The 23692-nt window shown below is 50.6% G+C and overlaps 1 protein-coding gene across 1 annotated transcript in view; it reads right to left on the bottom strand.

Moving 5' to 3' along the window:
- Nucleotides 1-842: 842 nt before the first annotated feature.
- Nucleotides 843-23692, bottom strand: part of UBE3B (ubiquitin protein ligase E3B) — a 48105-nt gene continuing 25255 nt past the window's right edge. The window contains exons 18-28 of the mRNA XM_014867754.3: nucleotides 23217-23316; nucleotides 18550-18669; nucleotides 14019-14195; nucleotides 13777-13887; nucleotides 11256-11393; nucleotides 10835-10900; nucleotides 8902-8960; nucleotides 6255-6437; nucleotides 5672-5783; nucleotides 2322-2414; nucleotides 843-1284 (exon numbers count right to left, since the gene is read on the bottom strand). Of these exons, the coding sequence (XP_014723240.2) occupies nucleotides 1093-1284; nucleotides 2322-2414; nucleotides 5672-5783; nucleotides 6255-6437; nucleotides 8902-8960; nucleotides 10835-10900; nucleotides 11256-11393; nucleotides 13777-13887; nucleotides 14019-14195; nucleotides 18550-18669; nucleotides 23217-23316 (1351 nt within the window). The 3' untranslated portion in view covers nucleotides 843-1092. The remainder of the gene's footprint in view (nucleotides 1285-2321; nucleotides 2415-5671; nucleotides 5784-6254; nucleotides 6438-8901; nucleotides 8961-10834; nucleotides 10901-11255; nucleotides 11394-13776; nucleotides 13888-14018; nucleotides 14196-18549; nucleotides 18670-23216; nucleotides 23317-23692) is intronic.

Here is a 23692-nt window from a genome sequence, read left to right as displayed (position 1 = left end):
CCCAGAGGGCACGTGAGTTTCCTCAGCCGCACGAGCGTCTGGCAGCGGGAAGGGCTGCCAGATCCCCTGTGCTGAGGAAGGGCGAGGAGCAAGACCCCAAGTTCTCGGGCTTCTGCGACTACGGAGTAAAGCCACTTCCCCGACGGGAGAGGCTCCTTCCACTAGTGTTTGTTCCTGACTAGATAAGAGGCAGGGCGAACAAGCAGGGGACAGGCAGCTGGCCCCTCAAGAATCAGCAGGCTTTGACTAACAGCCAGCACCTTCTGGAAACGGAGCTGCTCTTCAGGGCCAACAGGTTTTTTCTTCCAAACCCAGGATGCCAATGTGAATGCGCAAGGTGGGAACAAGCCAGTGGAGGCCCCCTGGCAGCTCAGCCTGCCGAGGACTGAGTATCTGAGAAGGGGCACTGCCGCTTGTGGAACGGGTAGCTTCGAGGTGGCGGCAGCACCCAGAACATCCTGTGCCCCACGGCCTCCCCAGCAGGCGGCTCTGCTTCCCTGGGGCGCAGGTGGGCCTGGCTGCCTGGAGCGAGGCCACTGTGGACGGAGTGGAGGCCGAGACTCTGTCGGGTGCATAGAGGCTTGGAAAGGCCTGACCTGAGTAGAGTTTTCAGAAATGGAAGGAGCGCGTTGCAGTTGCACGCACAGTAGGCTTCGTGCTCTCAGGCCCACGTCATGAAAACTGCTCTGGGCCTTGGAGTTCCTGGGACTCGTTCATGCACAGCTCTCTCAGAGAGTTAAGGAAAGAAGACGACTCACAAAAAGACCCGACTATGAAGAGAAGCCCTCTGCACTCCCGGCCTGGGCTTCAGGCCACTGGAAAGGAGGAAACAGGACCAATGCTGGCAGGATCTGGAGGTTTATTTTCAACACCCCCTTCCCATTAGTGTCACCTGGAGAAGGCTGTGTAGAGTTGTCAGGTGCGTCCACAGTTCTTGAGGCCACAGGGGAGTCTCATGGCTATAGAGAGGGTCTGGGGGCCGCTGTCACTTGGCATGTCAATCACACTCCCAAGGGAACACTGCCTCCTGGAGCTGAAGGTCCCTGTAGCCCGGGAGCCTGCAAGGGCAGGGGGGCAGGCCCGGGGCGGGAGCTAGGAGAGCTCGAAGCCCGTGTTCATGCTGATGGCGTAGCGCAGCTTCTCCCGGAGGACGCTCTTCTTGCTGTAGTTGGGCAGCTTGAGCAGGTTGAAGCAGGTGGAGGAGGTGGGCAGACGGCCGCCTGGCTCCCGCTTGCGGATGGTGAAGAAGCCCCGGAGGACGCTGCCCAGGGTGTCCCCAGTGTCCTGCAAACACATACCACAGCCTCAGGATAGGAGGTGCCCGGCATAAGCGCCTAGGCAGGTGCCAAAGAGGGTAGCTGAGGAGAGGGCCTGGCCAGCCCCTGGGTGTTAAGCAGAGAGTGGGCGCTGCCGTGGCACACCTGGGCCTGTGAGCGGACACCGATGCCTGAGGCCAGCCCCCAAACTGGCCAACTGGCCCAAGTGGCCCTTAGGGGTGAGTGCACAGAAGCAAGCCTGGCTCCGCAGGTCTTGCACAGGGGAATCCTGTATTAAGTGAGCGCGTGGAGATGGGGCCTCCAGTTAACTGCGAGTTATCAGTTAACCAATTTGCAAAGAGCCAGAATACTGTAAAAATACTTTAGGTGCCACTTCTGCATGCAGCCTGACACTGTCTCCCTGACCTCGCAACACGGTGGCCCATGGCAGACTGTGACTCGGGGCAGCCATCCTTCAGTAAGGGGGCTGAGGATCATTAAGTGTCACGTGGGAAGAGGGATCCGGAGCCCAGACCACAGCACCCTGAAAGGCAGTCACATTCAGAGGCCACCGGGTTTTCATGGAGGGTGGCGGGGGTGAGACACCTTTAACAAGAGCGACTATCTGAACATCCCCACGCGGAGCCTGACAACCCCCAAGGCACCCCTTCTCCCTTCACAGATGAGGGCACAGAGCAGCTTGCCCACATGCGCGCAGCCGGAGGGTGGAGGAGTCTGACCCCAGCTCACGCCTGTCCAGTTCTGAAGCCCGTGTCCTGCCCCTCTCCCACACTGCCTCCCGGCCCTGAGCCATTCTAAACACACCCCAGGTACTCTCCCCTGTGGGAGTGGAGAGAAAGGGAGAGCTGAGGCCCAGAGCAGCCTGAGTCCACGGGCACTCTCTGCAGGGCCAGCCTGCTCTCCTGGCTGGAGAACCGAGGACCTCCTACCCGGCTCTGAGGAGCCCAGCTGCCCGCTCTAGGGTGCAGCCTGGGTGAAGGTCCCACCTGGTAGGCACAGCAGACAACAACCAAGAGTGGTGAACCCCTCCCTCAGCAGCGGTACCTGGTCATCAGACACTTCGACACAGCGGATGGAGAACGGAGGCTTGAGGTAGGCAAATCCCAGGAGTGGGGGCCTGGAGCAGCTGGTCACAAACTGCAACACAAGGCAGGGTCGGGGGACAGAGTGGGGCTCTCGCTCCCTCAGAAATGGGCCCTTTACCAGTTGAGCTGTGCTCTTTAGCTTTCTCCAGTCATTGCATCATTCATTAACTGCTGTTCAGCAGGCAGGATGCATACAGGGTGCATTTGGCCCAAGAACTGGTACTCGTCTCACATCTCTCTTAAGGGTGCTGCTCTCTGGGGCTAAAACACATGAAATCCACACCAGCTGACATGGCTAATCACTTGTGGGAGTCAACCCAGGGGCTGATGGAGCACGTGCGGCTGAGGAGTTCAGGAACCACACAAACTCCCCAGCGGGGACTGCTCTCCAGTGGGACTGCCATGCAGGCAGCAGGAATCACAGCTGCTGACTGACACCGTTCCTTAAGGTGATGCCATGCAATGAGAGCAGCGGAGAGGAGAGGGTGAGGTAGCAGCTGGTGGAGCCACTGAGTGTGGCATGGGAGAGAGGGCTGTGCCAAGAGCTGGAGCCAGGACACAGGGAGCCCTGGTGCGGACACACCACCAACTGTACTCACTCACTTTGCACTGGCTTCCTGCTCAGCTTCCTAGCCACGCAGGGGAGGAGGCGGAGGGGTGCTCACCTGGGCACCCTGGCCTGCTGGTTTACAGAGCAGTCTGTGAGCTGGGCTCCTGGGAGCCCTCTCTGACAGACAAATCTGCTCTCAGCACACTGAGAAGAATCAGGCCTCGGGAGCCAGTGAGGTGGAGGGGCAGACCCAGGTACCAGGCACCCCAAATGGGGCCCAGGGGCAGCCAGCCACACTTTCCTGCCACACTCTTAGAATTCCTTGCATCTTCCAGATGGCAGCACCTGTGTTCTTTCCCCAACTGTGCTAGCTCATGCCTGGACAGAAGCATGTGACCAACCTGGAAACCCAAGTGACAAACCTGCATAGGAAAGTCCTGAGAAAGCATTCACTTTAATTCAGTGTTAACCAAAAATGCTCTCCCTTCCCTAGGGGATAAAGGGATCGGCTACTTACAACATGAAACTGTGCTTTACAATTCTGTGGCAAGTTAAGTGTTTGGATCTTAAAATAAATACTACCATTTAAACAACGGTACAACGGTTGTGAGATTCCTGAGACCATCCAAAGACAATTTATGTGTGTCATGCTTCAAAAATAGTTTTTACAAAAAGCATCGACAAGATACATTACTGTCCTACTATATTTTATCTTCCACCATAAAAACCACAGCAGCAGCTCCTACTCAGAAAGCACTGCAGTTTCCACACCGTGCCGAGTGCTCTGCAAACCTGACCTCGTCTAACCACTCCACAGATGCTGTGGGATTCAACCGGTTTTCAGGAGGAGGAGACAGATCCAGAAGAGTCTGCACACATCCCAACTCAGGCCGCTCAGACGTGCTGCCTGCTGCAAGCCAGGGCTGGTCAAAGAAGGGAGGGACACTTTCACCCTCCCGGGACAGGAGGAACGGAGGGCACGGGAACCCTCCGGGTGCTCTGCTGTCACTACATTTAAAGAAAGCACAGTCAGAGCCACTCCTGTGCAACAGCGCCGTGTCCTGCCCCGGCTCGGGGGCCTGTCTGAAGCTGTAGAGATGGGCAGGCACAGGACAAGGAACTGCAGGTTTGGTGACAGGCTATCTAAGGACACAAATGCGCCCAGTGTGAGGGGCAACGGCTGCACAGTTGGGAGACACTGGCTTGCCTCTCTTCCTAGCAGAGGCAGGGTGAGTGGATTTACAGGCCGGCAAAGACTGCGTTGCCTACAAGAGGCACTGCTGGAAAAACCAAACCGACTCCCGTGAGAATCAACTTCTGGAATTACATCTGTCTGCCAATCCCCCGAGTCCCTTGAGACCCGCAGGGACGACTAGTGCGTTTCTGTATCTGTGGACGGCAGTGAGGGCCTCCTCCACGGGAATGATCTCTCCTCAGAACAAGCCAAGGAGAAGGAAAACTGCCGCCATTTCAACTGGAGGTGATACTGTCCACGTTGCCTCAACAACTGAGGTCACGTGAGACCATTCTAGAACCCAAATGTCCAAAGGAAAATATTCCGAGGCGCTTAAATTTACCCCCTTAATATGGCAAAGTATTCATGATAAAATATCAAATAGAACAGCAGGTGGCAAAGTGATATGATTCTATTTTTACAAACATATATACACACATAACACGTCCAGACAAGTGTATGTCATCCAGTGTCCTATAAAACACTGTGTCGATGTCAGTAACAAAAAACAACACAGCGGCATTGGGGGAACATTTTGAATCTTTACAACTTTAAAGACACCAGCGCAGGGGCACTGGTTAATGTCAGCAACTCTATTTGCAAAAATATCCATTGCTATCAGCCTACTCGATCATGTGTTTCACTGGAACATGGTGTGTGTGTGGTGTTGCATGTTTCACACTATTGAGAAAAACGGTACACAGAGGTAGTCCCTGGTGAGTAGGGATGGAGAGTGTTTAAAAGTTTGCTTGTCTGTATTTTCTTAAGTTACCTTACGGTAAGAAATACCATTTACTTCTACAATGAAAGGAAAAGTAAGAAACAAGATGTTAGCTTGAGCAATGACTGGATAAAGAAGATGTGGTGTATGTATGCAATGGAATACTACTCAGCCAGAAAGAAGACAAATTCATCCTATTTGCAACAACATGGAAGGACTTGGAGGGAATTTTGCTAAGCGAAATAAGCCAGACTAAGAAAGACAAACACCAGATGATTTCACTCATATGTGGAATATAAACAAACACATGGACAAAGAAAACAGTTCAGTGGTTACCAGGGGAAGGGGGCTGGGGGGTGGGCACAGGGGGTGAAGGGGAGCACCTATGTGGGGACAGACAAGAAATAATGTACAACTGAAATTTCATAATGATGTAAACTATTACAAATTCAATAAAAAAAAAATAATAATTTTAAAAAGTAAGAAACGAGATGTTGCAAGGCCAGTAGCAGCAAACTGACGAGAAGTGCTGAGCCCCACAAGCACGCCCGCCCACATAGGCCTGTCTCTCAGAGGGGTAAGCGGCGGGCTGGCAAGCTCACAGGCTCGCCCTCACCTCGAGCTCCTCTCTGTTACTGCTTTACTGACTGGGTAGGCCTGTCTATGGGAGAGGATGCTGACAAGATGAGGTCCCCTTGATAATTTTATTTTTTCCCCAGTGTAAATTATTACATCGCTGGCCTTCTAGGTTTATGAGAATATCTATGTATGCATGAAAGCATTTATAGGTAACATATAAAATACCTTCAGAAACATTGCTCTCTCGTCGGGCGTGAAGTCAGAGGCCAAAATATCCCAGAGCCAGATAATGACCCTGTGACTTCCATGAAAACCGCCGTAGTACACTGTGTGTTTCCTGAAAACAAGCCAGACAATGAGCTCAGCCACACATGCTAACAGGTGCTCACATACACAGGAAGGCACAGAATTTAGACAAGCAGCACAGCAAACTCCAGCAGGCCGGGCAACTACTAACTTCTGGTAAAGCCAGAGGTTCGTGCCTTCATAACCTCACACCCCTGGAAGCTAAATGGGCAGAGAGTTCTAGAGCTGGCCCCACTGCTCCCAAGCAGAAGCCAACAGGAGCTCCTGCAATACGATTTCTTGGAATTTCAGACAGCCCTGCAGTCCTCAAGACCCTGCCATTCTCAGTCTCTAGGTAGACAAGTGGTTGTGCTTTTATCCCAAAGCAACTCACCCAGTGGTCAGGGAGGGGGGGGACAGGCGGAGACGGGCTCCTGAAACAACTCTCCAAAGGAACTCAGCAAGGGAGCAGCTGGTTCTAGGAGGCCTAAGAATTTCCCCCTCCCCCTCACTCGCCCCTTACTTTAAATCTTCCAGATCAATCTCAGCATTGTCACCAGAGATGAGACGCTGTAGCTCAGGGGTGGAGAACATCCGGGTCCACTCGGGTTTGATAATGGAACGGAATCCGCTAATGAGGGCAGCTGTCTGGTTTTTGATTTGAGTGTGCATCCGAAAATGTGCCATCAGATGGATGTAGCTAATTCTGTGGCCAACAAGAGAAAACAATGGAAATTAACAGGACAGGGGGCTGTTACCAATGGCTGAAAGATGAGTCCAGTCATCTCTGAACCATTTTACAAAAACACAAATAATAGCACAGCATTCCACCAGAATGATGGCGGCGATGATGATGATGATGATGATGATGATGGCTCTCCTGAATGGCACGTGTGCCACTGTGAATGCGCTAAGTGTTCAAGGGCATCAGCTCACTCACTCCTCTCAAAACACCAGGGGGTCCTACATCAGGATAACACCCACTGGGTCAAGAATCAAAGCGAGACATTCTCCAGGTGAGGAGAGGACCCTTCCTAGTATAAAGGCACTTTCTGGACCTTTATTTAACTTCATTGTTTCAGACATAAACCAATTCAGATATAAGTCAGTCCTCCAACAGTCTTTAAAGCAGAGAAAAATTGTTTCATGTTAAAACTTCAACCAAAGCCTTGCTAATCTGGACCAAGAGTCTAGGCCATGACAATGTGGGCCTGCAGCAGGTTTTCACTCAACGCAGCTGGCTTACGTTTAGGTTCACCTGGAAGTCAGAGCACTAACAACATTCCTAGCAGAGGGACTTGTGGGTCTGCTTTTATGAAGACAAGGATCTCACCTACAACTGTATAACAGAATACAATTCTTTTGAACAGGTTAAATACATTCCAAGAGGCTCATTACCATCGCTGATTTCTCAGCAAACCATTTACTCAGAGATGGAAGAACTTGAGCCCGGCCCAGGTACAACTCTCAAAATTCCAAATTAGTACAGTTCTAAGTAAATCTCATTTACCCGACAATGCTTAGAGCTGAGTTACTGACCTTGAAAATATCCCTATTTAAAAAAAATTATCCAGCTGCAAACTTGCACATTAATACACTTAAATACGACTTTTCCTATTATTGCTACTCCTTTCTTGAACTCTTCGAAGCAGATTACTGATACTGTTCCATTTTACCACAAGACAGGTAGTGTGGGAGACATTCTCCTTTAACATCTAGGAAGTGCAAGATCAAATATCACCCCTAAGGCGAGGAAAACTCGCGTTGCCAGGCCTTTTAAGATAGTCTGTAGAACTGAATACCTCTGCCTTATCCTGAGGTTTTACATTAAGAACATGGAAGACTTTGTGAAATGACTTTCTACAAGGAAGTTTCAAGGCAGAACAGGAATTTCACTCCAACACAGGGTGCATGGACCCACTTCCTCTGGCTGTTATACACACAGCTTCTACCATCAACCCTGTGCCATAATGCCTGGCAAAACGGGGCCATCTGAGGGTGGCCAACTCTATGTGACATGTCACATATCTGCTGATGGTGACAATCACTGCTCTCATTTCTTAAGGCCCTCCTTTGAGCTAGACATCCTGGAAGGTATTGTACGTGGGTTATCTCATGTGAAGCCCTCTGAAGAGATGGGTGCAGGGCACATGGCAGGCAGAAACAGGATCCACCCCTGCTCTCTGATGCCCCCAGGCAGCTCCTCCCAACCTGTGTTCTCTGTTTGTTCTCAGTTGTCAAACTAATGCCCCGTGGCCAAGAGTCAAAACCGGTGTATTTCAATCATGATGAGAGTTAGGTCTGTTCTTCTGACTGTTCTGGCAATCTAATAAAAGCTCCCCAAGCATGCAGACTGACCAGACCACTTGACCCGAGAGGGACATGATGCTCAGGAACATTGGGCTGTAATGCGCATCTGATCCAAATGACTCACCCAGCGGGACTGAGCTCTCACTTGTCATTGAAGAGAGCGATGCTCAGATTAACAGTTCAGATGCTCAGCTGAGCCTGGTGGCAGGAGAAGATTGATGGATTGACAAAAGGGCCAATATCTACTCCTCCTGCCAGGTTCTACGGTTTTAATTAGGTGAGAACAGGGCCAGGCGGAGACAGCGCATTGAGGGGTTTTGCTTCTAGGGACCAAAGAGGGTGACATTTATGATAGATTCCTAAAAGCCTGTTATCTGTGATGATAGCTGCCAGGCCTCAGAGTCTCCCCATGTCTAAGGACCCATCTGCTGCATTTGACTTCATCACCGTGTCTTCTCAAGAATCATGTTTTATACAATTGTCACATGCTATCATTCCAAAATGATCTGCCCCTCCGAGGTGTCTTTCCGCCTCTGTGCCCTCTGGGTTCAGGACTGCGTGCCTGAACAGTTCGGAATCCATCTGTCTGCATCTAGAGCCATCATTCAATTCCTGGGAACACTGCAGCTTGGGTGCCTCTGACCTTAGAAGTGCTACAGCAAAAAATAAATTGTCAATTCTTATTTTGCAAATAGAATTTAATACGATTTCAGCCTATGAACTGTAACCAGTAAATTCCATTATGATATTTATGGCCTCTTTCTACTTCAATCCATCTTAATAAATTCTCAAAGCAAGCCTGGAGAGCAGAATGAAGTCTTTTCAAGTGGTGGCCTTAAGAATCTAATTGCTATACTCACTTATTTTCATTGGTAACAGGGATGGTCTTCCCTCCAGGAACCAGTTCATGGCAAACCAGCTGGGGGAGAAGAGGGGGAGCAATTACTCAAGAATTCTAATGGGGAAGTAAAACTTCCTGAAGACAAAAGGCCCCGTCGCCAACAGCCATAATAATAACAGAATTAACATGGGCTATGTTTGGAAACAATCATTTTCACAAAAAGCCAGGACTTAAATATCAATAAGCGGACCCTGCACGATCAATATGAATGGTTTCTCCTCATCCGATCCTTGTTTGAACATCTGTATTAAGGCTTCAGATGTCACGGAGGGGAACGTGTTCACATTTAAGAGCACAGAAGGATGGTTAAGGAAATGTTGGTACAACCACACCCTGGAATACTGTGCAGCTATTAAAAAAACATGAGGAAAATGTGTATTTATTGAAGAGGTGGGAAAAAAAGCAGATTATATAACCACATGCTTGGTATGGTACCATTTCTGGAAAAAAAAGTTATATATGTTCCCAGGGAGAAAAACCTGGAAGGACACAGGCCACATGTTCACAACGGCACTCTCCTGTCATCAGCATTTGGGTGGTTTTCATTTTCATCTTTATGCTCATACTGTAGCTGAATTTTTAGTTGAAGAAGTTTGCATTTCTCTTATAATCAGGAGAGGAAAATTAAAAACGTCAGGAGGAAGGCTCAAAATCTGATTAAAGATTTGAAAAGTATAGAATCAACTGCTTTCCTCAACTTCAAGAACTTCTGTGGGTCGCCTAAAAATCAAAGACTGTATAATTTTAATAGAAATTCTATTAATACAACATATGACAACTCTAAAAACATAGAAAGGAAGAACAGTGGCCTCCATTCCACTGCTATCAACATCCGGGGTACACTGGAGGATTTTAAAGCTGGGAGGGCCTTTAGGAATCACCCAGCCTGGTGTTTCCCATAAAAGGTTCCAGGGAACACCTTGCCTGTGAACTGGTAGGTGGAGACTCATTCTGTGAGATGGCATTCTCTCCTCTCTGAAAGAGGAGCTCTGTGATCAAACAAGCTAGGGAAAGCTGAGGTGAACACAGCCACACCAGGTTTCTTCCTCATAGGCTTCTCAGAGTCCCTATATGCCAGCGTGCTCGGTGGCTCTTCAGGAGGAAGGCAGGGCATGCAGGCGTCCACAGAGCCTCCAGTGACACTGGTCCCAGCAAGGACTCACATTCGGGAAATGGCACTTTCTGAGATAAGGAAAGTGGCTCAGAGAGACTGAGTGACCTCTCTGAGGACGCAGGCATGGCTCCAAGAAGCCAGCCCTGCACCAATAATCAGCTCACGGTGCGGCTTCTCCAGAGCAGTGCTCAGGCCACGCACGCAGAGGGTCAGGCAGGTGTCCACTGGGAGGCTACCGGCAGGGGCTGGGAGCATTTCAGAGAAAAGCTGAAAGGAAAAATTCTGGGAGGAAACACCTCTGCCACCACGATTTCAAGGGTCTTTTTCCCCTGCTCTGCTCTTTATGATGAGGACAAACAAGGACAGGCTTCTGTTAGAGGCACTTCTCGGGTGGCTTCTCCCATTTAAGCCATAATCCTCCGTTTGTAACAGCTAATCCTCACCATGGTAACGAAAAGCAGTGTTACAAATGCAGAGTGAGAGCTGCCATCAGGAATGACTCTACGTGCCCTCTAAGCAAAGCAGCGTCTCGGGGGGAGCTCTCCAAGGGGCGAGCAGGCAGAGGCCGGGTCGGCTGGGAATGGAAGGGAGAATGCCCTCCCTCCTGGCAAGGCGGGAGAAGGATGGCTGAGGGAGATGGAGAGGATGAGGGGCCAGACAGACAGGCCGACAGAGCCTCAGTCTGTGGACCTCCTGGGGAAAACACCAAGAGTGGGGCAGGTCTCAGGAAGTCCACCGAGGGAGGGCAAGGAGAGTTCAGCCACAGAGGCTGACCTACCTGACCCATCACGTCCTCGTCATACGACAGCGTCAGGCCCAGGTCAGAGATGTCCCCATCGTAGCGCTAATGCAACAGAGACGGGGAAAACATAAGGGCCAAGGAGCACAAGAGCCTTGAAGAATGTAATGCTCCCCTCCTACGAGGTCTGCTTGGGCAGTAACCACTGCGGCTGCTTCAGCTTGAAGCAAGGAGAAAGGTCAGCCACCACCTCGAGGAAGGAGGCTGTGAGCATCAGTCCTGAGAGGGAGTGCTCAGAAGGGGACGAGGGGACCTGCTGTGGCTGTGGGCGGGCCCCTTCACTACAGCAGGAAATCTCATCCCACCACACGACAGGGTAAAGTTTGAACCCTGCGCGGCTTCACTCCACCGTGAGCCCACACCAGCATTCGGTCAAGCCCTCCCGCCTTTCCACACTGACCTTAATGGAAGTGAGGTTTTTATAGAACTCTGAGTCCAGAGAGGGCAGTTCGTCCACAGAACTGTAGAAGACACTGTGGTGGTGCCCGAGCAGCTGGCTCAGGAAGAAGGACGCGAAGGGCACATCCACCACAATTCCCTGGGAGAGAGGAGACAGAGGCTTGCCCTCCACTGGCCAGGAGCTGGGCTTGCGGATCTCATCAAAGGTGGCTCTGGCTGCAGAGGGGCCCTGAGGGAGCCAATGGCATCTCTAGGCACTTCCTAAATTTTCAATCTGGAGAGCAATACTTGCCCATCATTTAAGAAACACAATCGAGTGCCTCCTGGGGGGACATTACAGCAGAGTGGCTAAGGGCACAGGCTTCGGAGTTACACAGCTCAGGGATCAAATCCCAGTTCTGCTGCTGCCAGGCCACGGGACATCGGCTTTCTCACCTGTACATGGGGACCAGCACAGCCCCTCAGTATTAACGATTAAATGAGCAGGGTGTGGAGGAACACAGAGGACAGGCTCTCACCTGGAGGCCGGCCAGGGGCAGCTTCCAGGAGGAAGAGATCCCTAAGCTGGTCCTAAAGGAGCACATGGCGTGCTCCAGGGCTGGAACACAGGTCTGCCCAGCCACAGCACAGGCTGTGAGGCGGGGGAGGCACACTCACGAGCCTCCTGGAGTCTGGACTCTACCCTGAGGGCAGCAGGGAGCGCTGGGAGGCTCTGAGCAGGGAAGCGTCAGATCCAAACGTTATGTGGGTAACGGCCAGGAGGAAGGCAGGAGGCCAGGATACAGCCAGGAGGCCGTGGCCTAATGCCAGGCACTGCTGACAGATTGTACCAGGTGGAGAGAAGTGTGCAGACTGCAGAGACTTAGAAGGGAGAGTCAAGCACCTTGATGATGCCCCGTCACAGACATCAGGAGAGAAGTGAGTTAACGCCAGTTGCCCCTCACACAGGGCCCAGGATGTCCTAACTTCTCTCATCTGTACTATTATTGTTGGAGAGGGAGGGGACAGAGACTAAGCCCAGGAAATGGAGGACATTCACAAAAGGGGAGTCCTGCTTTTCAGCTGGCCCAGACTGTTCTGGGTCTGAGTACAGCTACACGTTTAAAGGAAAAACACGGCACATGCCCAGGTAGGTCCCCATGGGATTTTTTTCGAAATGGGAATGAACTGAGATGTCGTCTCCATTTTTCGGATGTGGAACAGAAGCACAGACAATGAGCCCAGGTCATCAACTGGTCCAGGGCAGGAGGAGGACTGCAGGGAGTCTGGGCAGGGACTCGGCTGGGGCACCTGACTTCCTCATGGCCAGAACTGAGGCTGTTTACACAGAGAGAACGGCGGATCCAGTATGTTGGTTCACATGGCCTCCCTCCCTCAACCGCCAGGCTGTGGGCTCTGCCTTTGGCAGGCATCCTGGTTTCCCAAGGGTTTGCGATGGGGTGGGAGATGAGTGCTGCTCAGGGGGCTCACATCCTTGGTGCCTGGGTGAGGAGCCTGGCAGAGCCTGGGCCCTGGGTAAGGTCCCCTGTGGCTCTGGAGCCCACTGTGAAGGCCGCAAAGACTGGCTGATGACAAGCACGTGCTGCGGCTTTCCTCCCTTCCTAGGAAGTGGGACTCTCAGAGCAGAGGGTCAGGGCCACCTGGGGGTAGTTCTGCCAGCTAGGCTCTCAGTGGAGAGGGACCAGGAGCTGTGTGGGCCTCACCCAGGGCCCGCACAAGTCCACTCTGCCCTGACTCCATGAGGCCAAGGAGCAGAAGCTCAGACACCCTTCCTCCTGATAACAGTGTGGATGGCAGTGCCGACTTCCCTGTTCCAGGCGCCAGGCACCGCCTGAGGCGTTTTACCTGTATCACCTCCTTCACCCTCTACGGTAAGTCGAGAACACGGCTTTTATTATCTGCACTTCACTGATGAGGACAGGGGCCTATGGAAGTAAGCGACTTTATGCGCCTCAGCAGACCCACCTTGACCAGCTGTCTGGGCTACCTCCCACCTCAAGCTCTAGTCTGCAGGCAGCTCCCAGGCGCCTCTGGCTCACTTCGAAGCACTCACTCAAATAATGACAAATTTTAAAACAACCGTAACAACTATGAAACTGCACCAAATGCTGCCCTCCTACACAGGGACCAAACTCCGCTGTGGAGACCTGCTCTGCACACCGCTCCCAACCCCTCAGGGAAGCAGAGGGCTGGCTTAGACTCAGGCCAGCCTGGGTTCAAATCCGGGTTCTACTGCTTTAACTAGCAATGAGACTTCTCAAAGTCTTGGTCCTCTCACCTTCATGTAAACAGGACAGCAGCAGCCATGCCACAGGACTGCTGAGAGGATTAAATGAGGCAACACGTGGAAGGCACCGAGTATTTCTGTCCAGTAGTCTTCGTTCCTGTCCCTCTTTCCCTGACTTGATCCTAATGACAGGTAGTTTACGTGGCTGGGCTTGAACACACGAATGTATATGAAGCCCATGGTACTTCTAACGTTTTATTTCCCATTCCAGTTCAACAGTCCTTAACACGCCTACCTCATACACGGCCTTCCCCAGCATCTTGCCCACAAACTCAAAGAGCTGCAGGTAGTTCTCATGAATGTAGGACGTGGGCGAAGGGTAGAGTCTCTCATCCCCACTGGTTGTCTGCAAGGCAAAACGGACGGGTAGAGGCAGAGAGGTTAAATGCTTTGTAATGAGCAAGCCCAGCCCTTCACTTCTCATTTGTCACCTCGCATTTGGCTGCTGTCAATCTCGCTCTCGCTCCCCTTAAGTACCTTGAACAGATTGAGCGCCGGATCAAACACCCTCTTGATGATCTCTTCCAAGAACTCCTTGAAAACGCCGTCTTGATCAATCCCTGCCTCGTCCACCCCGAGGTCATTGACAAACTTCACGCGGATCACGCCCTTCATGGCGTGCTGGGAGAGCTGCCGAAGCTGCTCGTAGCCATCCTGCCGAGGGCAGAATTACAGCCCATTAGGAACACAAGGCCTTCTGCATAATTCAGGGCTCCCTCCTCAAGGCTCTTTCTCCCCTGTGTGAAGCTTTCCCAGTGTAATTACTAAATGTGCAAGTCAAGACGCACGGGCGCATGAGAACAGTTCTCACTTGCTTTTAAACACGAGTCTGTTAAAAGGAAAATTCATCATGGGGATGTGACTTCCCTGCTCTTTGATAAGAGGAGACTGCCCTCAAGAGGATGAAGAGCGGTAAGATGAGGAAATTAGACAAGATGAGTCATGACAAGCTCTCAGCCTTCAGAAAACGGACGGAAAAAAACTGGGACAAGATCTCATCCTCTCTATTTTAATGCTAAGAAATAAAGCTCATGGTAAATCGATCGATCAATGAAACTTACAGACGGCTACAAAATGACACGTAAAAGTACTCCTCACCCCTCAACTCGGGGCACCTTTCTGCAGATCACGAAAGGCCTTGTCAGTCACACTAAGGAATGCAGGTTATATCCTGAGGGCAATGGGAAGCCACAGAAGAGTTTAGGCAGGGAGTGACATGGCTGGCTTTCTGTCTTAAAAACATCTTTCTATTGGCAGCAGAGCAGACAGATGGCAGGGGACAAGGCAGGAAGCAGGGAGACGGGGGTACAGGAGTGATGTTGGGCCTGGATGAGGGCAAGAGCAGTGGGGAAGAGAAGCCTCAGCACACCTCTGGCGTGCAGTCAGCTCTCTCAAGACACGCAGCCATTCAGCCTGTCCCTCTATCCAGAACTCCAGGACACAACTTTAGAGTTCTACTAAACCCTCTTGTTTAGTTTGTCTCTTGATTCTAATCTGTTGAGGTCCTCCTGGCTCCTGGTTCTGACATCTAATGTATTCCTAGCATGCAGGCGCTGATAAGCAGGCTGCTTAGGTTTTCATTTCTGAGCAGCGACTGTAAAAAATAGTGCTGAACAGGATAGGGGCGAGGGAGGAGTCTCCTGGTCCAACATGAGAGGCCCCATGACCACGGTGAAACTGATATCTTTAGATGCTGTCACATAAGCTGCAAATCAAATCCAGTATCCTCTTGAGGCCACCCCACATTTCACCTTCTCAGTCACAGTGCAGTGCTGTCAGACGATTTGCTAACACGAAAGAGACCATGTCCAGAGCATCCACTTGTCTGCCAGTCTGGTCCCTTGTCACAAAGCAAATGAGGTCAGTATGGCAAGACCTGTTTTGGGGAACTCTTGCTGCCTTCCTGCCAATCCCACTTGCCTTGTGCTCACCCAGTGATCCAAAGGACTGTCCTATGGTGGCTCCCAACCCTATCAGAGGTTAGTCTCCAAAGCTAGAGAGCAAGGAAAAAATCACCTCTAAACTCCCCTAAGTCACCTGAAGGGAACAGGATCATGGTTTTGGGTGCACAGTCCTGAAAAGTACTTTTTCTGTACAAGAAGTTGAAAACCATTAAGTTAGATGAAAAGAAGGGAAAAACAGGAAGTCCCCACGCAGGTTCTGCAGTATTTAAATCATTCTGCCTAAACTTAAGATCATTATCTTGGCACTGAGTTGAGGATGGGGAGTGCTCCTGCTTGCCTGTAGGATTTCCTCCATCCTGCTTTAAAACGATGCCTCCCTAGCCATGATACACATTGGGAGGTGTGTTAGCATAGTGTTAGGATTAAGCGAGATGGTGTGTGTAAAAGTACCTACCATGCAACCCAGCACATGGCAGAGGCTCAAGGAATGCTTGCTGGAGTCAAAACTCAATTTTGCTTGACCAGCCCCACATCAGCCTCCTCTTTGAAAAGCTGTAGAGAGGAATTTGCCATTGGCCTCCTCTGACATGTTTCCTGTTGTGCCCTACTACCCTCGGGGCACTGGTGCTGGTACACGAGGATTCTACCTGCGCCCTTTGGGAAGGTGAGTGGGAGTAGGGCATTGCTCTTCTCTACTCCATCTCCACGAGTAGACAGAGAGAACAGTGACCTGGGGACAGGAGGGCTGGTTCCCAGGCCCAGCTCTGCCACTAGTACCCGAGTGACTTTGAGAATCTAAACCTCTCTGGCCTCAGTTCCGCCTCTGACAAGGCGAGGGGAAGCGGCTGGACAAGAGTACCTCTAAGGTTCCTCCCAGCTCTGAAATGCTACAGTTCCAGCCCCTGTTCCCCTGTGAGGAAGCCCTGCGGCAGGACGTTAGACTAACACCTGGCAGCCTAATACAGAAGCACGGCCTTCAATACAAACCAAACCAGAGGAAACAGAGTAAAAGCCCAGGATATCATATAAGTCTAACACCAACTTTTTGATGCCCCCTTGTGTCCAAATCAAGCAAAGGCCAGTGGGCTGTCATGCTCTATAAGCAAACCACCAGATCCTGAGAACAACTGGGTAACTGAATAACGATCTCTCCCCTTTCTAATTCAATGGAAGACCAGTGATCAATTTCATGACAAGATATATGCTAACAGAATGTAAACAGGAAAACGGACTTGCTTAAAACCTAAGATGGACAGCTCTCCTTTGACATCCCTGAGGGATGTGTTTTCAAAAGCAGGCTCAGGGTACCCAGGACACTGAGGGAATTTCCCATAATAAGGACACTGAGGAGGGAGGTGGGGATTCCATCACTCGCAGGAGACACCAGCCGACTTCCCACCGGTACCGGCCCCATCTGAGCAGGTGTGAGGGCAGGGGATTGAGGACTTCAAGAGACAGGAGGGGTGTGTCCAGGTCCGAGGAGCAAAGTGCTGGAGGAGGGAGTCTCGACAACACAATTAGGCTTTGTCTTCTTTGAGCCAAAGCAGAGGTTGCAAACTGGTGGCCCACTGGGAAGGGAGGTGTTATGTGACCTTCCAGGTATTTTACACAATTTCATTAGTTCACAACACAAAACAGATCTAGGGATTTCATACAGAATCCTGAATTTTGGCCTTCTCTCAAAAAACCAGAGCATTCTGGTGGCCAAATGCCTACATGGCGAGAGTGAGGTGGAGCTGAGTGGAGGTGGCCTCTTTTAAGGGTCACGTGTTCTCCACTGCCCAACCCTCTCTGCTGCTCCCCAACACTGAGGCTGGCTGTCAGCTGTCACCCATCAACTCACTCCGGGGGGCTGCTTTTCTTCAGCAGTTACCTAGATGGAGGGCCGTGCGTCAAGAAAGCAGGAGAGAGAGCAGTGGAAGTGAAGAACATTCCTACTTGTTTAGCATGCAACAAGGTGCTCCTGCGCTGAGACACACTCACCAACTTTACTCTTTCCTGACCTGCAGGGTCCCTGTAGGCACTTAATTTCTTATTCTACTTTTAAGAATGTCGAAAACATCATCCGTGTACCACATGCTGCCTTTCCCTGGCAGATGTGTCAATCACTAGTGGTCGGGGGAACTGAAAGCAGCTCTCCAGGGAGGAGGACTTCAAAGGAGCCCCAAAGGAGACAGCGAAACTGTGTGGGCAGGAAGGGCTGCCACTGCCATTTGCTGGTGGCTGGCTATGTGGCCATGTGCTGTCCTGGGATCCCATGACTGTCCTACACTGCACAACGTGCTAATGGAAGCATGGCTAGAGTGTGATAAAAGGTCCAAGGAGCAAGCACGGGCAAATAAACCAAGCCAAGCCTCTCCTGGGAATGAGGACTTGGGTTCAGTCACCAACTCCAGCACTGGCAAGACTAGCACAAATGGAGCAGGCTGTGCACTGCACAAGCCCAGGGGAGGGTGTGCACACACAATGCACACATCACAGGTACATACATTTATTACGACAGTGTTCCAGCACGTTGTAGTCAGGGTCTTGTTCCAACAAAATCTAAACATTATGACACTTTTCTGCCATCCGGAGGTAAAGTGTTCTGAGGACAGATCCCTATTTCTAATTCACATGAAGTCGCCACACAGTGGTAACCCTGGACACTGGCTTTGCTAAGGCAGGCCACTTCCTTTTTATCTGATGAATGTGTGTCTAGAGACCTTCTAGCTCAGCCATAAATGCATTTCCCAGTAAGGCTCAGTCAACTTCCCGCCCACACTCCAGCCTCCGCATTCACAGCTGGCAGTCTGGGCAAAATGCCTGCCAGGACAAATGGAGCTTGCACAGGCATGAGGACGTCTACACGTGGCAGCTCCTGTCCTCATTTCAGAGAGGCACCAAGTGTGTGAGGCTCTAGCCCGGGCCCCAGGGGGAGAAGGAAGAGAAATATTGCGCTGCGGGTCTCTGGCCCTGAGGAATGTTTAATCAAGCAGCTCGCAGAGTGGGATGCAGGACAAGCTGTCCCTTTTCCTGCTCCCAGAGCCTTGATTTCAGTGTCCTTAGATCAAGGAGCGACAAGAAGATTTGCAGAGCCCAGCTCCTTGTGACAGGCTTCTCACCTCCAGCATCCGGGACCGTCGGATGGTAATGTGAGTGACATGAGGGGAGGCCGAGCTGGTTTCCACAAGGCCCAGTTTCTCCTTCTCCTTGGTAACCATGTTTCGGAACAGGAGAACTCTCTGAAACGAGCAAAGGGGAGACCAGAAACAGGGTCAACAACTCTTAATTCCCTAAAACACACTGTGCAAAATTATTGAAACTTAAGTCACGGGAGAGGCAACCAGAACAGGACACTCGAATATGTGCTACAGGTGAGAACCGACTCGGGGGCTTGGGGGAACAGTAGACACTCCCCAAAAAAACTCTTGGGAATTAGAAATAGAGCTGAATACATGCCAAGGAAGCAAGGTTCCAGAAAGAGTGGTCTGGCAGCAGCTAGAGTCTAGCTAAGAATAGTCTAGGAGAAAAAGCATCCTCCTCATTCAGTCAATAATCCACCGTAAAAACCCGGCAGCAAGACAAGTTACAGAGACTGCTTTACAGAGCCGTGCCTGCTTCAAAGGAAATCGATATTATGAATTTAAAAAACAGAAACATTTCAAAGATAATTTTTTCACTTGTAAGAAATTTTTAAAATGATCCTACAGAATAAGGGTCCCTGACCCTTTCTCTGCCTCCTCTGTGCCCTCAAGCACACCCTAGTCCCACTAGTAATGTTTCTTAATTATTGTCTGAAGACAACCCTCTCCCCATTTGAAAGACTCTGATGAGCCCCTTTAGGAGGGCATGACCCTCTGCCCCATCCTAGGTTTGAGAATCACTGCCATAACAACACTCAAATAATGTCCGTTGAATGAACAAAGAAATCCAACTCAGCTGTTTTTTTAAAGAATGGGAGCCTCCTGCATAGTCAAGAGCTTTGTTAAATACAAATAAGTACAGTCATAACAATAACAATAGCAATGAGGGTTAACTATATACGAGGGGAGACTAGTGCATTTTCATTTGATCATTTTTATTAACCCTGTGAAGTAAATACAGTTGTAACAGAAAAAGCAATTGCCAACATCCTCCCAAGAAGAAGGAAGGATGGATTCAGTGGAGGGGCTATTGTTTGGTGAAGCAGCTCAGTGTGGCTGGTTCATGAGTCTAGAAACAAGGACTGAAGTGCTCTGAATGGTATCAAAAGATCGTGGGGATGCAGGGCAGTGGGGGAGGGTGAGAGCAGCCCGAGAAACAACCCAGGAGGCCATGGTGCAGGTGAAGGGCGCCCTTGCCTCTCCCTTCTAGGGCGGGGGAACCAGCGGGGGAACCGGAGACTTTCACAAACAAGTATTTAACTTGTACGGGGCCATGTGGCACGACTGCTTCCAGCGACCCCAGATCTTCAGCATGATCACCTGAACAAGGGGTGCCATTTTATGAAACACCATGCAGAAGATGAGCTTCACATCTAGGTTAATCCAGTATGGGGCAGAGACAGCATACACAGAAGCAAAACTGGGAAGGTGACCACGAGAATGCTGGTCTCTCAGGAATCAAGGAAAGGCTGGATGGGGCTCTGGATTTCCATGGGATGTGGAAGAAGGTTTGGGGCAATCTTAATCAGCTCTCAAGAGGTGGGAAGACCTCAGCGACCACGGTGGACATCTGGGTAAGGATCATTATTCCCATTTTGCCGTTGAAGAAACTGACTCATCCAAGGTCACACAGCTGGTAGGCAGGGGGGCCAGATTCAAACTCAGAGCCCATGCATAAACTACCACACCACACAGCCCCTGCCCACCCCACAGGGTGCTAGCCCTTCTAGGCCAAAAGAAGAGGGAGAGACCTTAAGTCCAGTCAGGAGATGAATTGCACATAAGTGAGCAAAAGCAACATAAGAGAGTGCAGAGAATGAAGTGCTGTTTGTGAACCAGGTAGAGCCGAGGCTTTAAAAAATGCTCAGCAAAGCGAGAAAGGCACTATAAGCCACCCACTGGAGTGAGATCAAGAACGAGAGAGAGGTCCAGCATTTAGGGCACGTGGCACACTGGCAAGAGATGAAAGAGAGAAAGCAGGGCTGGAGAGGGCCTATCACCTCCCGTGTGCTCCGGTAAGAGTGTGTCAGCAGGAGAGGGGAGAACGCACCCCATCAGAGGGGAGTGAAACCCAACACAGGAGACAGTGTGAGTGCCCTCGCCGCTCTGACACTCTCCCAGACCTGCTGGTGCCATCACAGGGAGCAGGACAGGCCAGGAGATGAGGAAGGGCCCAAGGGAGGGGAAAAAAGATTTTATGAGCCAAGGACAAAAAGCTCAGATGGCAATCTTAAGCACAATTCCCAAAACAAAATAAATGGTGAAGACTAGAAGACAGCCTGGACTCACAAGTCATGCTAACTAATCTCAGGGGTTCCCAAGCGTGCTTGACCAAGGCATCCCTAATGGCTCAGTAATTATTTTCATAGCACTCCTAGGTCAAAAGAAATACTTAACAGTTCCATTACTAGGCAGTCTGAGTCTTAACAATTTAAGTATTTATGTGCTAAGAACTTAGAACTGTATTTAGAAATACACATACACCGAAATAAAGAATATTTTAACTTCATTATTAAAATCCAGCTTAGCAAATATGACATCATTGAAAAGCACACTGAAACTGAACTTGAGCTAGGATTTCACATAGTGTCCAACAGATTTCACTGTGTTCCCCTCAAACACCTAAAATATTCCCGTGGGAACCAGGGGGCCCCAGCATGGTTCGTGAACTGCAGATACACAGAGTGGAGATCCCAGACTGTACGCTATGGGAAGACCACGGTCCAGGGTTGAATTCACAGACACATAGGTCCGGGACGAAGGGCTGCATCTCAAGTCAGACTCCAGCATACTGGACCAGGCCCAGCAGATGAAGGGCTGGAAACACTTTAACGAGGAATGGCTGGAGAAGGGAAGGATGCTACCCTTGGACACAGAGGACTCAGAAGGAAACAAGAGTTGTCTGTAGATCTCAGAAGATTAGAGATTCTACTTTCAGTGGCTGTTCAAGGACCAGAGGGTAGAAATTACAGAGAAGTAGATTGGCTTAAGACAAGGAAGAACGTTGCATCATTGGGAAGAGTAAAGCAACAGAGTGGCCTGCTTTGCAAAGCTGTGCATTTTCTCTCTGAGGCGAGGTCAGGGACCCTGCTGAGGGGCTGCCTCACGGAGGGCACGTCTGACTAAGTCAGCTCCACGGGGTCCCTCATTTCTGAGAGGTTCTGCTGTCAGGAGCAGTAAGAATTTAAACAGCCCCATCCGTTTGTGAATCACTGCTCGAAGGTAAAGAGTGGCAACCTAAGTATTAACGTCAAGGTCAAAACAACATCCGAGAGCCGTGAGCAGTAGGTATCTCTGAAGAGTGAGATTTGATTTACAAAGATGTGACATATGCACTTTTCTGAAAACGTCTATTCTGTCAAAAAAGAAAAAAGGAAAGGAAAAAAGGGCACATCTAGACCTGTAAGAGCCTCTTTTGAAGGAGCGCAGTATTGTTCTGGCATCCAACAGACACGTCTGGGGTGCCCATGCACAGAGGGACGTGAGCAGTGCTTTCTCTCAGCTCCTGGACGCTCTTGCCACAGCGCCTGAGCCCTCCCAAGTCTCTCATGTCCCTGGGGTCTGTGACACCACACTGCTGGTTTTCTTCCTCTGATGACTCCTCCCTTGTGCTGGCCCTTTAAAGGCCCTGTCCTGCAGGGCTATGGCCTCAGTCCCTTGTCCTCTCACTCCATCTGGCTCCCTGAGCACCTCGTCCATGGCCAGGAAGGCGGTTAGGAGATTTAGGTACTGTCCACATGTAAAGTCTATCTCCAGGCGACCCTCTCTCCTGAGCTCCAGACCCAAGTGTCCAACGGCCTCGAGGAGTCACAGACACCTCACATGCTGCCTGCTCAAAGCTGACCGCACCAGCACTTCAGACCTACTCTTGCCTGTGCTCCCACTCAGCAGACGGCTCTGCCAAGCACCCTGGCACCCAAGCCAGAAAGCTGAGCATCACCCGAATTCCTCCCTTCCTTCTCCAGTAAACGTCATCATTCTCCAAGGCCTGTAGGTGCTACTCCTTCAAAGCCTCTTCACTTTATCATGTCTCTACCCCGTGGCCTCACCCGAGTCCAGGGCAGATAGCTCCAACACCTCCGCCTCTAGCCAGTCCTCCACACCACAGCCAGAAGGAACTTTCTAAAGCAGAGCTCTGACCCGCTGTCTCCAAAACTGAAAACTCTCCAATGGCTTTGGACAAAATCTAAGCTCCTCCCCTTAGTTTACCAGGCCCTTCTTGTCCCAACTCCTACAAACCATCCAGCTACTTGACTCCCTCCTTTGTATTCCCTCCAGTCAGACTGCAGCTCTGGCTCTCTCACCCCAGACCTTTAAACACTGTCCACTTCTGCCTATGGGGCCTTCTCCTGACCCCTGCTCCTCATTCCCAGCTGGGTTAGGTTCCCTTGTCTGGGTTCCCACAGCACCCGTCCCTGTGGCATCCATCCCACTCTGCCTGAATTGCCAGTTCATATTGTCCGCAATCTCTGTACCCCCAGTACTTAGCCTAACGCCTAAGAGAGTAAGACCCAATCACCATGTGCATTTGCTGAACGAATGGTCTCATTTATTTATTTCCAATGGTTATAACAAAGACGGAGAGTCAGGAACCATATGGTGGAACAGAAAGACGCAGCAGAAGCCCAGTCCCGAGCACAACTCACGTTTTTGTGAGGAATGACGTGAGGGATGTACTGCAGGATCAGCTGTGCCCGCTTTCGGTCCTTGTCGAGTTCTTGGAAGAGCACACTAGGTTTGAGATCCCTTAAAAAGAAAGACACGCATTTGGGATAACTAAAACAAGAAAACCGTTCTCCAGTGCTGGGTAGCAAACTAGAGCCTGCTGCCTGTTTGTGTAAATAAGGTTTCACTGGAACACAACCACGCTCATTCATTATGTATGGACGATGGCTGCTTTCACGCTACACCGGCACAGCTGAGCAGTCACAACAGATTGTCTGGTCTGCAAAGCCTAAAATATTTACTGTCTGGCCCTTTACAGAAAAAGTTTGCCAGTCCCTGCTGTAGTGCCACAACTTTAAGGGTTGCCTAACAGTTGACAAGCCATTGATAAAAAAACACAGACATCATCTTATGCTTACTTGTTACAAGAGGATTTCCCAACCCACCCCCCAAAAAC

Source organism: Equus asinus, chromosome 8, assembly GCF_041296235.1.
Source record: "Equus asinus isolate D_3611 breed Donkey chromosome 8, EquAss-T2T_v2, whole genome shotgun sequence".
NCBI classification, from domain to species: domain Eukaryota; kingdom Metazoa; phylum Chordata; class Mammalia; order Perissodactyla; family Equidae; genus Equus; species Equus asinus.
The sequence above is the reverse complement of the archived record's forward strand: the minus strand, read 5'-3'. Positions and strand labels throughout refer to the sequence as shown.